Here is a 16,459-nt window from a genome sequence, read left to right as displayed (position 1 = left end):
GGCATTCACAATCTTTTATTACTGACATGCAAAATGTAGTTTGTAGTGCAAGGTGTTGTGCAGTTCTTAAGTTTCCAAAGTTACCTCCAAGATCATTTAGAGGTAAGTAACCTCTTAGTTTTTACCTTCTGTTTTTCCTTCTGCATTGTCATTAAAAAGAAATCCTGTTTATCAAGCACAATTGCAGCAAAATATTTTGTGATGTATATAGTGGCTAGGTGGTTATTCTGCCAACAGAGGAAATAACTGAAGTTGAGAAAAAAAAAAAAAAAGATATTTAGGAAGATAGCAGTTCAGGCTCAGCTATGACTCAAACATTTTATATGGGATCATCTGAAATTCTTCATGTGTTTTTAATGGATTTAAGCAAACAAACACAAATGTATCTCCCATTATCTCCTGAAATAACGCTTGACCCTACACTTTCTCATGATCAAAGCTTCCACTAGCTACCTAGCAACACACAATTTCTGTAATTCACCACACTGAAGTGAAATCCTGCTTCACTGCACCTGATTATACTGACTACACTGACTCTGGAAAGGGAAATCTGAGTTTCTTATGTAAAAGAAATGCAGAGTCTCATTTTTAACTTCTACTGATAATGATTAATGATGATGGGTTAAGATTATATTAATGATTAAATTTAACATTTATAAAGAATTACAGAAGTGTGGCATATCCACTGTCTGTCTCCAGTCAAATGGAAATCATGATGCCGCTGAACAAGCACTGACACAGTGTCCATATAAACCAGTCTAAGAAAAGAATACGTGTTTTATTTAAAGGAAATGTATGAAACACCAGAATACATTTTTCCCCTCTGCCTACACTTGGTCTCAGTTTCCATGGACTTTCTGCTACTTCCTATAATTATTTTCCATTCAGTGTGTGAATTAAACTAAGCTGTCCCTGACACTCTTTCACCATCACCTTGACCCACTCAGGTTCCATTTCTTAGAAAAACCCAACAGCTGCATTGGTTTACCATTATATATTGAATCAAAAAGTGTACTCTTTTTTCCGTTCAAATTATTCTGCTTTGTATTTCATTTTTCCCATTGTGAGAGGCTGTCAATCATTAATCTGGAAGAAAAACATCTTAAAGAAAAACAAACCAAACCAAAGCCCCAACAACAACAAACCAACACCAGCCCATTTTTGCTTTCTGGTAACTTCTTATGTACTCAGCGATCTTTTTCTTTTTTCTTTTTTTTTTTTTTTTTAATCCCTCTCCAACTATGGTGAAAAGAAATTACTTTCTCCAAGAATGGAAAACAAAGGCAAAAAAAAAAAATTCACAGGACTTTTCAGGGTGAGTTTTTAAACATGGAGTGACTTCATAAGCTCTTTTAAAAATACCACATCATGGACTTCTCAAGTTTAAGTACAAAATTACTCTTTACAGCATATATCTCAATAACAATTAATGAGGCATCAAATTATTTCTGGTAGCAGCTCACATACATCTAGACTGTTATTAATGTTTTATCATTTGAGGTACTCCATGCCTAATACTATTCCAAAAGTTACCCCAAAAATTAAATCAAAAGACAACAATATCTCTACAAGTAAGACACTTCAAGGAAAAAAAATGGTACAGGAAAATAACAGAAAAGTTACCGTAATCAGAAAAGGGCATCTGTGCACATTAAGCAGTTTTTACATTACATTGCTATATATGAAATTTTCAATAAAAGTGTACTATGGAGAAATAATCTACTCTACTGTGAAAAAAAGGAAAACATTGCTAAAGAGCATAAATTGATTTGATAAATGCTTTTGATAATTTGATAATTGCTTAGATAACGTCTAGTAAAGCAAAACAGTTTCTTATTTCCAATAATTTCTTTCACATCTAGTTTACATTAAACGTTATACGTTCACATAAAAAAAGGGGTGGGAACAGGGACAATTACTAGTAGTAGACTAATAAAGAGACTAATAAATGCTGCAAGCACAGGTATATGATAACACTGGGGCAGAAGGAAGAACTTCAAAATTTTAAATTAAAAAATATACAATTTGATGCACAAATTTGTTTCCATCAAACATCTCTTGCTTTGAAAATCCCAACAATCTGGAAGTGAAAGGCAGCTTTAATGAGGAACCACTCAAACATTCATGCCACTAAACTACTGAAAACCATTTATTAAGTAAAGATACCTGAGGTAATTAGCTACTTAGTATGACCTTAAATTTGAAGTTTTAAAGCTATATTTAGCAAGTCCTTAAAGACCTTAATAACTAGGACTTCAAAAAAAAAAACACAAAACTGAGAAATTGTAATTGAAAATAGAAGAGTGTTACTTTGTAACAATATTACTACTAGTAATTATATTAATTATTCTTCACAATTCACATATTTGGTATTGTGCTAACAAAATTAATAGAATTATTTCTCTATGATTCAGGGAAGTGAGGGCCTAAAGAGTAAATTCTCTTTTTAAACTTCAGATGCAAAAATAAGTCTGCATTTCCTCAGCATGGCTTAGTATTTGAAACATTAAACATGTAAGTTACAGCCATTTGATCATAAAAGATGTAATGCCATATATAAATACTTCATTACTCAAGAAATCATTTATGATCATTTTCATTACCTTTCATCTGAAAAATAACAATGGCTAGAAGCCTAACACGGATTACCCCCTAGCACAGGAAGTTACTCCACTGGGGCAAGGAGTACATGGACAAGTACATTTTAGGATTGCAGACACCTTTAGATGTTGAATAAGCTCAAAATCATTTGGCTGAGTCGGTGAACAGGGCACTTTTGTCTGTGCTCTATGTTAGGGCTTTTAGCTCAAAGTCCTAGGGGCCTATAGGTACAAGTTTTTGTTGATGTCTGTCTTTCCTAGCTATCGGTCACCCTGGCCACCACTTTCCAAACTGCATCACTCAAATTCTCACTCCACGTTATCTGAAATCTGAGTTTACCATAAAATATTGCCGTGGGACAGATGAAGTCAGAAGTATATCCTGGAACAATCCTGGGACAGTCCAGGTCCCTGACTGCCAAGTAATGAAATCACCATCCTGATCAATAAGGGAGGGGAGCAGCAGATATTGTCTTCCTGAACACTAGTAAGGTCTTTGACATTGTATGCAAAAAGATCCTCATAAAGAAGCTGTTGAAATGTAGGCTGGATGAGCAGACAGTGAGGTGGATCAAAAACTGCCTGAATGATTGTCTCCAGAGGATAGTGGTCAGTGGCACAAAGTCTTGCTGGAGACCAGAAACAAGCAGAGTACTCAAGGGGTCAACAGTGATTCCAGCCCTGTATAATATCTGCATTAATAATCCAGATGACTGGGTAGAGTGTACCCTCCATTAAATTTGTGGGAAGCACAAAACTGGGAGGAGTGGCTGAGAGAGCCACACAGCCAACCAGAGGGACCTGGACAGGCTGGAGAGGTGGGCTAACAAGAATCTCACGAAGTTTAACAAGAAGTGCAAAGACCTGCACCTAGGGAGGAACAACCTCAGGCACCAGTATGTGCTGGGGTAGGGGGGGCAGAGGAGCACCAGGCTGGAAAGCAGCACTGCAGTAAAGGACCTGAGGGTCTATAAATATCTGAAGGGAGAGTACAAGAGGACAGAGCCAGGCTTTTTTCAGAAAAAAAAGTATTTAGGCAGAGAAGTAATTGCAGTGAAGCTCTTGAAAATAAGGGTTTATAGGCCTACAGCTACGCTTGAACTAGAACATCTTGCTAAGTAAATCCTACAAAACATGAAAGCTGGGAGACAAACACCAATGGTCTTAAAACTAAATAAACTCAGCAAATCATTGTGAAAGCTGATAAAGGAAAGTGAAAAAACTCATGACTGCTACTGTACAGCAATAATAGGAAATATGGTGTTTGGCAGTAATATTTTCTTTAAATGCCTGACAAAGTTAGACTTCTCAGATATTCCCAAAATTACCAGAATTTTAATCCCAAGGAAGAAAGCCTTTTTTTTTTTTTTTTTTTTTTTTTTTTAAGTGAAATCCCAATGGGTTCCTGAGGAACAAGAGCATTAAAAATGACAATAAAAGCTGCCTACAGATTGCTTAAAACAAATAAATAAACCTGCTTCTTACAGTTAGCTTTGTAGCTAATGCTATGTTCTTAAAAGACTGGAAAGGAACACATTCCAGCATCCTTTGAAGATGGACTCCCTGCCTAACCATCAATAGCAATCTGACTTACATAGAAGACAAGACAAGTGGTCACTTATGTCCTTCCTTACATGTATTTGTATACTCACCTGTATACTCTTATCCCTTTAATCTTTTACTATCAAGAAAAAAACAGGCCCTTTTACTTGTTGCAGTATAAACTGAGTACAGCACACCCTTCAGTTCCTACGGGGATGCTCTGAATAGACAGCTAGGCATAGGGAAGAAAGGGAGAGAGTGCAAAGGGATGGTAGAAAATATCACGCACGATAGTCTCATGGGCTTTTTTTTTTTTTCTTCCCCAGTGTTCTGCTGCAAGGAAAAGAGTTGGTTATAAAAATAAAACAAGAATGTAAACTCTGAATTAAATAAGCCATCAGCAAGGAGGATGGTATGAATGTTGAAAACCTGCAGGAAGTGCCTATGAAACAATATCCTACAGTCCTAAGGGGTGGGGGAGGAGGGCATGGCAGGAGGGGAGAAAACCTTAAACCAAAATAAAACAGATGCATAGAAGCATATGATTAGTGTGACTGCAAAACAGGTTATGATAATAACTTGCAGCGCTTTGAGGCATCTATTTCCAAAGGCAAATATGCATTGCGCACTGGCCTGTTAGTTGGGTCCTGGGCAATGTGCATTGCACAGAGAAAATGAAATGGTTAAACCCAAGTATGTGCCATTTTGCTTTTTATTCCAAAGTCGGTCTCCAAGCAGGTATTATAAACCCAACTTCTCTAATTAGTTAAAGGTTAAAGCAAAGACACTCAATAGTTTTTCTTAGACTTCATACTTAGATGAGAGAACAGAACAGTATTTCTGCCTTTTTTCCTTCATTATCCATTTAGTGCTGATGGGAGGGGACAGAACAAATCACCTTCATCCAATGGAGAAATACTAACATTACAATTAGCCTTAAAGCATGCAAAATAATACAAGCAAGTCAGCTTAATTTTTAGCTTTCTTCCCATCTCTTGACTAAGGAATCATTTTTGGTTAAAACTTCTGAATATTGGCTGTGCATAAACAACATAAAAATCAGTTCTGAATCTTCCCAGGACTCAGCTACTGAAGTGAATACTAGAGTTCTATTTTTATATTGTATGAATGACCTGAAAAAAAGTCAAAAGTATAAGAAAATGTACTAACTGTATGTTTTTTCTTAATACACCATTAGGCTTTACATCATCTGTTAACTAGTGATAAAGAATTGCAATGTTGCCTTTTGCAGGTCTTTCGTAAACTGAAAAAAAAATAAACTACATTACTATAAGGTAGTGAAGTACTATGAGATACTTCGCATACAAAATAAAATGGGTTCTAAGACAGCAAAAAACACTTGATAAGGTGATACTGAAACATTCAATTTACAGACTTTAGAAAGCACAATGGGGATTTTCAGTGTGTTCAGTGATCATATAAAAGAAAAGCCCAGTGAAGCCATCTTGAAATGCTATACTGGAATGCATTTGTTTTAAGCAGAGATCAATCCACATGTGTTTGGGACTAGTAATGGAATTTTTCATTATCATTCTTCTGATTACAGCCCAGTTCAGTTCCAGAGTGTGCTTACATTGGGGCACATAAATGCTCCTTCTGACTTCAAAGTATGGATTCATATGCTGAACTGCTTCTTGGTTGGGAAATCATGTCAGTTTTGGCGAAGATACTTTTTTTTTTCTTTTTTTTTTTTTAAAGGTATTAAAAGTAATGTTTGGTCTATTTCATTGCACACTGAAAAATCTTTAAAATAGTTGAGCTAAGGCCATAGGAAATTAGTAGTACCATGAATAAGGATGAATCCGGAAGAAAGTGATCTGATACTGATCTACTTCCTGGGAAATACTGCAGTAGTTGATATTTTACCCACCTTTTTATTAATAGTGGACACATGAAAATGGATCAGGTGCCCCTTCCTCCCCACTTAGAAAGTTAGACAGCAACTCACAGCTACATCAATGAAAAATGAGCTGCTTGGTCAAGGAGAAGGGAGGTCCTTCATGCTTCTTTTTCCTGAGGTACCAACCCCTTTTCACAGCCGAACAAGGGCACAACACACCATGGGACAACAGATTAAGACACAGTTGCACAAAAGCCTGCCACAAAACCACAGGTCTGTGCTCTTCTTCCACAGCCACTACAGCTGACACCTCTGTGCAGTCTGAGGCAGAGTGAAGGCAAGAAGTCTGGCACAGAGTGCAGGATGGCCCTAAGTGGCAAAAATGCACCCTTGCTGTGTAGCCCGTAGGGAGGGAACATCCCATGCTCCATTTCCACACCAAAATAAAAACAATAATAATGAAGAAGAAAAATAATGAACAGGAATAAGTTTTTCTTTTTTTTTTTTTCCTCTCTTCAAGTGAGAAACTTTTGTTTCCAATACTTGAACACGCGGAACTAGCAGTATTGCTCTTCTCTAATTCAGGAAGAAGGCAAACCCAATTAATCTTTGGTACTGTATGCATTTATGAAAGCATCAGAGAAAAATGCAGTTCTTTTACAAAAGGGAGAGCATCATCAAACAAAGTCATGCCAAGGGACTATAGGAAAAATGTAGCATTGCTCAATTCAGTCAAGGTAGACTGGTACTTCTGAAATCTACAAAAAAAAAATCCCCCCAGCTCTCCTACATTGCCTACCCTCTTCCGTTTAATCACAGAATCACAGAATTTTCTAGGTTGGAAGAGACCTCAAGGTCATCGAGTCCAACCTTTGACCTAACACTAACAGTCCCCACTAAACCATTTCCCTAAGCTCTACATCTAAACGTCTTTTAAAGACCTCCAGGGATGGGGACTCCACCACTTCCCTGGGCAGCCTGTTCCAGTGCCTCACAACCCTTTCAGTGAAGAAGTTCTTCCTAACATCTAACCTAAAACTCCCCTGGCTCAACTTAAGCCCATTCCCCCTCGTCCTGTCACCAGGCACGTGGGAGAACAGGCCAACCCCCACCTTGCTACAGGAATCTGTTCCACCTACTCATTTGTGAATACTCCCTCAAAATTCTCCATGTTGGCAGCAACATATTCCCTCTGTGTTTGCTGAACCACCAGGACAGACAACCTTCTCTGGAGCCTCATCCCTCTCCATGATGGGAACTACACCACATGTATCTCCTCTTCCCCTAAAGCACTGCCTGCCTCAGCACCAGACTGCAGCCCAAAGCGAGCAGGCACACACACTGAGGAGGGCCAGCATCTCACAACAGATGGCTGTGACCTGGCCCTGCAACAGCCAGCACAGAAGAAATTTTCCTGACCTTTTTCTAGAGGAAAGGAATATGAAGCCAACAGGCTGCTGCACAAACTCAGCTGAAGCCGAAGGATTTGGTGCCAATAAACATTTCTGATTCTGCTGAAAATGGAAGACCAAAAAAATGGTCAAGTGATGATATATGCCCTTTTTCATCAGGGTGCTATGTCCTTTCACAGTTATCAGTGGTAGACAGATGAATAGTAACCTCAGAAAGGCTTGCACCAGGGTACAGGATGATGTTCAACAGAATAGAACTATGTTAATTTCTTGGGTTATTTCTACTATACGGTGAATGATCTAGAGAAAAGTCTTATGAGGATTCATCAAGGGAGCTGAGGTTATTAAGCCTAGAGAAAAGGAGGCTTGGAGCAATTGCTCTCTACAACTACCTCAAAGGAGGTTGTAGTGGGGTCTGTCTGTCCTGCCAAGCAACAAGCGATAAGACACGATGAACTCGAGTTGCGCCAGAGCAGGTTTAGGTTGGATTAGGAAAAATTCCTTCATTGAAAGGGTTGTGAGGCATTGGAACAGTCTGCCCAGGGAAGCAGTTGAGTCACCATTCCTAAAGGTATTAAAACAAAATGTAGATGTGCTTAGGGACATGGTTTAGTGGTAGACTTGGCAGTGCTAGCTTAATGGTTGGTCCTGATGATCTTAGAGGTATTTTCTGACCTAAATGATTCTGTGTTATCAATATCAGTTTGAATTTGCAGCAAAACACTTTTCACTTTCCAACAGACAAGGATAGGGACAGATCTAAACCACTTTACAGAGAAGAAACAAAACAGCGAGAAAGGTTCTCTAAATTGCACTGCAAAATGAAGCCTATTAAGCAAGTGCTTCTCAGTGTTTACTTTTGAATTTCTTGCACACCAAAACCAAGTATTCTAGCCTCATGGGGACGTGTCATCTTTACTGCTGTTTAGAACATATGACAAAGCTCCAATATATACACACCTTTTGAACCAAAGAGTTAATTCAAAGACAAAATATATGAAATTAGATATGCAAATTATCAAGTAGATTTCACAAATTTATAGTGATGTTATTCAACTAGAGAAACCAAGATGGATTCCTCTACTGAGATATGCAGAAACATATGTACAGCACAGACCAACTACTATTATAAAACTAGGAAGCAGGACTTTTATAAAGCCTTGACTAAGCACTACTATTCCCTTAATTTGTCAATGATATAGACAAAGAGTAACGCAAAACAGTGTGAACAAGGTAATGGCCACTTACTCTTAGGAAAAAACAAATTGCTAGGTAGATTGTCTCATACCTGTTGTACGATTGTCGTTAGTTCCAGACAGAGCTGTATGACATTATTTCTTGTTACTGAGTAATCTGTCACAGCAGCAAAAGGTGATCTAAAAAATAGAAAAAGAAAAAGAAAGAAGTGTTGAACAGCACTGGCATATATCCACTTGCTTCACTGGTTCACAATGCACTTAATACGCATAGGGCTTTTTAAAATGTTTTTCTTTTCTAGTGATATTAAAAGCACAGAAAGTATCTAAAATCTACTATTAACATTGTAAAACATAGGGTATGTGTCCATGGAAAATGTTCAACTCTCCTTGGTTTCATATGTTTAAATTCTTCTTTAGGCAGTTCCATTTATTGAAGTATTATTTCTCACAGTCTTCCAGTTTATTTAGGGACTACTTTTCCTCTCCCAGAAAAAAGAAAAACAAACAAACAAACAAGAAAACCCCACAACTTTGCCTTTTGCAGTTGAGAACATCCTTACAAATGTACCCCTTCCACATGTGTTAAGTGTGGTGCCCAGCTGTGAGCCACATTAGAAGAGCATTTGCCTGATTCACTGGAATTCCTGGGACCTGATCTAATATCTGGTAAAATTATTGGAGAAACTTAGAAGAAGTAAAAACTTTATCCAATGGGAAGAATGGCGTTTAGAACCAGGGATGGATCAATATTATGAAACAGATGCAAAGGGTAAGCTAGAGGCACAACCTAACATCTCCCCATATTGTGCTACAGTCAGAAGTAATTAGTGGGATGAAAAGTATAATCCAGCACGTAAAGAAGTCACCTACATATATCCTACACCTTAAAACCTGTCAGAAGGCTTTAAATGCTTGGCTACCTAGAAGCTTGCTTGTTATCTAGAGGCACTGCTAAAACATACATGTATTTGGTTAGTGAGGGTGGCAGTCATCTGATTTCTGTTTTACAAATCTATCAAAGTATAAATTCAACTTGGTCTATTTTCTATATTCAAGAAGTAGCCAAATGCTTGGCATATTTTCTCCAGGATCAGCAAAGATTTTTTGTTCCTCAGTGTTGCAAATGAGGTTTTTATGGACATTATTAGCATCACAAATACACCATTTCTCGCTAATATACTTGCTTCAAACATTTACACCAAAAAAGTTGGCAAATCACTGCAAGGGTTACAACATCTAAAAAAAACCTAACATATCATGCAATGTGCTAAAATCTCTAAACAGTTTTAAGAGTAGTGGATTTAAATTAAGCTGGGTCGCTCATTCCTCCCCCAACTGCCATCAAATCTTGGAGCGTATATTTGTATACACATGTAAATTTTTTGCTCTTGATATTGTACCTTCCTCATCTAAGCCTAAAGACAAGTTGTCAGTACAAAGAAATCTGCTATACACATGTCCAAATGATAACAACAAATATAGTTTTACTGAATCTTAATAGGTTTCTAAAATTCTTTTCTGCATGCAGAATTATTGAAATTTCAGTATAGGTAGATTTGGAACCATCTATTAATATGCTCATGTGGACTTCTCTGTATTCTTCTTCTAATGCCCTCCTGCTTCTCCAGTATTCTCAATCCAGTCGTGATGGTTCACAAGAAGACATGAATTGTGAAGTGCCTTCTCAAATCTAGCAGCTTTAATTTGATGTAATACATCATGCAATGAAAACATATTTTTCTGCCTGTGTCTTCCAGGGAATTATAAAATAAAACTACAGAAACTGGAAGCAAGGCGGAGTTTAAGAAGTGCAGAAACAAGTAGACGGTGAGGACTTAGTAGATAGCACATGGGTAAGTTCTAAAGGAGCCTGACAAAAGCTATAATCAAAAATCACAGTTTAAGTTTTATGCTGTGTACAGCAATTGCACTATGTATACAAACTATAGTAGACCTACCTGCAGACATATGCATACAGTATTAGTGAAGTTCAGGGGATATGTGAGCATATTAAAGGATAAAAGTCAGCTCAACTACCTGGTTATTAACAGCTAGTGTGTTTAAAAAAATAGTACATTAGCCACAATGTACAAAAGTATTGTTATTACTCTTTTTAAAATTATGACTGATGAGGTTCTGAAATCTACCTGAAACCTTTATTTTAAAAGGTCATGTTCATTTATGAACTAATTTCTATTTAAAATGAATGAAATCAAGCCAGCAAATGGTATTCTTTTACTTTAAGTATGGATGTTAATACAATTTGATCCTCAAATTACACAACTGGAATCTATTTGACATTTCAAAGCCTCCAGCATTTCTCTAAACAAAATCGCATGGTAGGCTTTGGCTTCTAATACTGCATGATCTTCTCTTATACTTTCACAATTTATTTTGGTTTCACGGTTCACGAGGAAAATAATGACATTTTTACCATCATTGCTCTTAGTGAAGAACGTTAAAAATGTCCCAAATAAACTTTGTTGACATTAAGAACAGGCAAAGGGACTGAGACATTACTCTTTCACTGTTTACACTGTGAAGATTTACTGAAAACAGCATGGGAAGCAGGCAGCATGGGTGGCAACAAGAGGGAGAAGACTCCTAAAAATCAATAAGGAATATCTGATATTTTGAGAAGCTACCTCCTCTGTAGCTTATAAACTGATTCCCTCACATCATAGTTTCTGCCAGTGCCTCCATGAAGGTGCTGTTACAAACTGGACCACTAAAACTGAAATTCCCTTTTCTCCTCCTCCTCCTCCTCCCCAGTTCAGCCCATTTCACTGGAGGCAATCTCCATACACATGGACTACTGCAATGGGCAGCTGGGGAAGCAGCGAGGACAAAAGCATCTCTATATATTTACTGCCCAAGGAAACACGTTTTGGTATTACATCCTGAGCCTCAATTTCAACAGTGAATGTACAGCAACACTTGGCATAACAACATGCCAGCAGTTTCAATATAAATGTCAATAGAAACATCATTATAGGATCGTTAATTGGATTTCATAATAGACACTGTGAAACAATCATCTGACAAAAAATTCTCTTCATTAACATATCCACTGATTGCAGAATGTATAATTTTAATACAGAACAGAATAATTGACTGAAAACAGATGAAAAAAATGAGATGCAAATAAACCCTACATGCATCTTCTCAATTAGCAACACCTTTCTTGTCAAGTCACCAAAAACATACCAAGTAATAGGAATAGCTTAAAAAGTAGAGAGAAGTGGTCTAATTAAAAGGTATTTCCTTGACTTGCCTGAGCCATTTCTATTATCTTCCAGTTTCTATTATTTTCTTTCAGAGCTGAATCTTTCTCAGCCTTGGACCTTCAAATCTCAGATTCATCCTCTGATTCCAGAGAAGCAAAGTTTCTGTGAAGTTTTGACATGTGCATTGCCTAATTCAACATTCTTTAAAGAACTAAAAGCAACTTTGGGCTGAAGCCATATGTTGCCCCACTTCCTGCTATGACACAGACCTATACATTCCATGGTCTCACCTCTCAGTCCAAGATCTTTTCCATATATATTTCCATATTCTTGGAACCTCTTTTATTCAGTTCCTCTTGCAATTCATTATTTCTTCCTTCAAAACCAGTGATTCTTTTCCTTTGCAACACCCACATGGAACACCCTTAGAACTCCACAGCGCAACTATCTGACCACATACCCTTTCCATTCATTTCCTCTTCCAGACCTCTGTTGATTTCTCCTTTCCACTCTTTGTCTACCCTTTCTAGCTGGGCATCTTAAGTGAAGGAGATTTATGCAATCATGCCAATGCTTTTGCAAACTTATGCATGTTGTTTTGTTTGTTTTTCCCCTTGTTTTCCCCCTTTTTTCTACCTTCTTTCCAACATTTGAACCCATTTGCAAAGTATTTTCACAAGTGGGTGGGTAAAAAGTTCCAAGAATAATTAAATTCATGTATGTTTTGTGATCATGCATGCAGCTGGAGACTAGAGAGCCTTTTATTTTTTCCACCCTGTGAACCTGCATCTCATTAGACACCACATATTCCAGTGAAATGAAGAGCTTCTAAATATTTAATTCAAAGGAGGAAAAATAATAATAATAAAAAACAGCCACCTTACAACCGGTCTTAACTTCTTAATTTTTTTAACATTGCAGTCAATCAACTTCAAAACCCTGGTTTATAGACTGGTTTCCAGAAAACAAGGTTTTCCTAAAGCCAAACAACATGGAGCTACTAGTTCCTTTCATACTTTGAAAGTGTTGTTTTGAGATAAATATTAAAGTCTGAAACATGACTATATTTATGTGTGTGCGATGTGTCTGTAACACACATACATACGGATGTATGTACACACCCTTTTAGGAATCGATACCTAATTAAAATTATCAGCAGTATCAGCATCTCTTGGAAAGAAAAAAAATAATCAGGTAACATTAATTCATACAGCCTCTCTGAAGGTTTTCTGTTAGACAAGTAGCTACAACAGTACAGTAAAGCTACTTCCTTCACATGTAACTGTTCTTCTATTAAGAAACAATATTATTCAACAGTTATTCATGCTCACAATTACTGCATGTGAGGGAAAATCCTTCCTAAACAATTAAAAGATGTACATTGTGAAGAAGATGCATACATTTGATATTTTTATGTTATCAGTGTTTTCAGACTCATATAGTTTAGCCTCATTTATCTTCATTTTACATTTGATATGAGAGAAACGATACTAAAATATAGAAATTGATATTTCATTTGAAAAGAGTTATGATCTGGCCCAATGGGCTGTTAGTAAAAGCATTGCCCCAAAACAAAAGTTAATCATGTTTCACCACTGCTTGTAGTACTGAGATATTTTATAACAATAGACAAAGTGAGGGTTTTAAAACCCATATTATCCTTACTTTAGCATCCCCAAAAGGAAAAACATACTCAGGGCAGTTTGTGTAAAAACAAAAGTCCAAAATCTTTAGAGAGATAGCTAAACAAATCAGTAATAACCCAGTCTTCAAAAGTACACATTAAGCTCAAATAAAAATCTGAATATACAATATTATTGCATATGTATTTGTGCAAGAATCCTTATAGGATTCATCATTCTGAGACTTTCATGAAACAAACCTCTTACTTGTATGTAAAAAGTACGTATTACTGTAATGAAACTGTTTTATGTAAAAACAGGGATGAATGCAGTAAAATTTGCACTGAATAAAGGGATTCTTTAAATGAGTGCTCAGTTAAACATTTACAGATGTTCCAGTAGCACAATATTGTTAAGTACCGTAGCATTCTTCGGCAGCATTTACTGACAGGTTTGGCATACCACTGAAACAAGCATAAAGGGAAATATATAAAGGAAACAAGATTCACAGGTTTATGAGTGAAGAACAGAAAGTACTTTATTTGTGTAATCACTGAACTCTTCCCATCTTCTGCCCCGCTCCTCCTCCCCCCCAACCCTTTTGTTTTCCCCCACCATCCTGCATACAAACCAGGACTACCCTGTCAGAACAAGCAACAACCAAGCACAGCTAACAGGACTGTATTAAGTCCCCTGTAAAGGAGACTTCAAACTAGTAACATTTTTGGTAAGTAAGAAGTTATGGGCTTGCAAACATTCAGGCATAATTCTCCCAACGAATGCTCCACTTTACTTCAAACTACAAAATAGTCACACAGTAAACATCACCAAGGCTCATTCACTGGAGACAATGAGACAAAGAAATCCAGCTGGCCACATTTTACCTACAGTGTAAGAAAATGCATGCATTGTGTGTGTCACCATGGTGAAGAGAGGGAGATCCATATTTGAGTGGAAAATGCATTCTGCTACCACAGTATGTTCATACAAAGCACATTTAAAAAATGTGCTGAATCTGAACACCTGAATTGTTTAAATATAAACAAGAGTGTTTACATCACTGCAGGCTGCTCTTTGTGCCCAACAGACCATCATTTAACAAGTTCACAGAGCCCACAGGAAGGCTTGGGGGTCCTGTTGTGCTGTCCAGACTGAAGCATCCAAACATCCTTAACTTTAGGCACAGATCTGAGCCTTACTCAATAGAATTGAAGTATACATGCACATGCTTTGCTGAATATTAGCACATTTAAGACCATGCCAAAATGACTTGCTTACCTGGGGTTCAAAGTGAAAAGATTATACCTCACCATTCTGTGACTGGCCTGAAAAGCAAATCTAAACCTGCCAGAAAGGCCTTTTAATCTGAAATTTTAAGTTCCATTACTACTGTCAGCAATTTGACCCACATCTTTTAGAAGACCAACAATTTCTATTTACAGTACGGCTTGTTGTTCATCTTGTGCCATTTTGCTCATGTATCAGACTACAGGTAAGAATGGTAAATTAATCAAACTGGGACACATTTGTCAGCCTGCTAATTTTTCTCTGGCCACAGCTCTAAAAGCCTGGAATACAAAAGCTATTTCCACAAGACCTCTTTGTTCCTACTACTTAGACCTCAGTCTAATCCATGCAGCAATTTTTTATTTCCAAAATGGGGATAAGGAACTGCAGTGAAAAACAAGGGATACAAGAGTATTGCTGTGAAAGACATATTGAATCGTTGCCCACACAGATGACTGAGTCAAAGAAAATACTAAGAAAATCCAGTGTTCCCTGACAAATCCTAATTCATGACCATTAAAATCTATGACAAGGTAACAGACACAAAATGTTGTGGTAGTTATAACAACTTCCTATGAGATATTTTGTTAATTTCTCAATTGAAAAATAAACTACCATGATATCTTGAATGTGTCTTTAACAAAGACTTAAAGTTTTAAGAACAACCAGCTCTTCTCCAATCCTAGTCTCTAATTCCACATTTGCAAATATTAGCAATATCTATATAAACTGTAAGGAGACAATAACACTCTTCTTGATGCACAAGATGTATAGTATGAAGAGTCTTTGCTTCTGAGTACACAACACAAATATTAAATAGCAGGCATGTGCAGGAAGCCCAGAAGCACAACTATGAACTATTTCTCATTCAAAGCATCCAGAGCATTTGTTTCCAAAGAAGATAAAACCATGGTGGACGTGAATGAAAAGAGCATACCAAACCAAGATCAACGTGGAAGAAGGCAGCAGTAGAAGCAAGGAATACATTAAGCTTTGTGCTGGCAGAGCAAGGAGACAAGAAAGTTTACGAATCTGTCACCAAACATGACTCCAGGCGAGGCTCCCTCAGGATCCTTCAACTTCCATGATGAGCTTTATAGTCTTTCCTAGTTCAGACTAAATTAATGAGTCCTACCTGTTAAATCTAGCTATCTCATGGGAAAAAAAAAAAAGTGTACGATGTACAGTAGGACCTGAAAGGGAAAAATTGAGTGCTTAAAGGATGTGTGAAAGGCACTTTTGCTCACAAGGTTGCCTTTATTTTGCAGCAGCCTCTGACTCATTAGAGAGTCAATAAACACCACTCAAGGCTGTCACTCGAGGAGAGACCAGATTCTGAGGAAAATACAGCTTTCGGTCTGTCTGGCTTGGTAAGTTCTGCACTTTTTCTAAGAAAAAGTGTTTGTTAGTGCCCTTCACTAACAGGACTCACCACAAATTCAGTAGCACAATCAACAGGTTGTAGCAAATTAGTAGAAAAGAAATGAGATGCAAGTACAGCACAAGAACTGTGTCTTACGAAGAAATAAATTTATTTATAAATTGTGTTTAACACTCCCAACTCAGAAGAGATCAGATGAATTTTCTGGGATTCCTATGATTTAATGGCTTTTCAGTTCATATTTGCTTCTGGGCAAAAACTATGATTTTTTCATTGATGTCACTAAAGATTTAAGTAACATGGTGAAATACTAACATGATTTTGTTAA

The 16,459-nt window shown here is 37.2% G+C and overlaps 1 protein-coding gene across 4 annotated transcripts in view; it reads right to left on the bottom strand.

Annotated features, from left to right (window-relative positions):
- The window catches only part of CNKSR2 (connector enhancer of kinase suppressor of Ras 2), a gene marked incomplete at both ends in the record, with an annotated part of 217,493 nt that overhangs the window by 146,326 nt on the left and 54,708 nt on the right, over positions 1 to 16,459 (bottom strand). For all 4 annotated transcript variants that reach the window (XM_084306349.1, XM_084306350.1, XM_084306351.1 and 1 more), the window contains one exon: positions 8,704 to 8,791. In XM_084306349.1, coding sequence (XP_084162475.1) covers positions 8,704 to 8,791 — 88 coding nt within the window. The remainder of the gene's footprint in view (positions 1 to 8,703; positions 8,792 to 16,459) is intronic.

This window comes from Netta rufina (assembly GCF_964035555.1).
Source record: "Netta rufina genome assembly, chromosome: 1".
Classification (NCBI taxonomy): Eukaryota; Metazoa; Chordata; class Aves; order Anseriformes; family Anatidae; genus Netta; species Netta rufina.
This window is presented reverse-complemented; position numbering and strand designations above follow the sequence as displayed.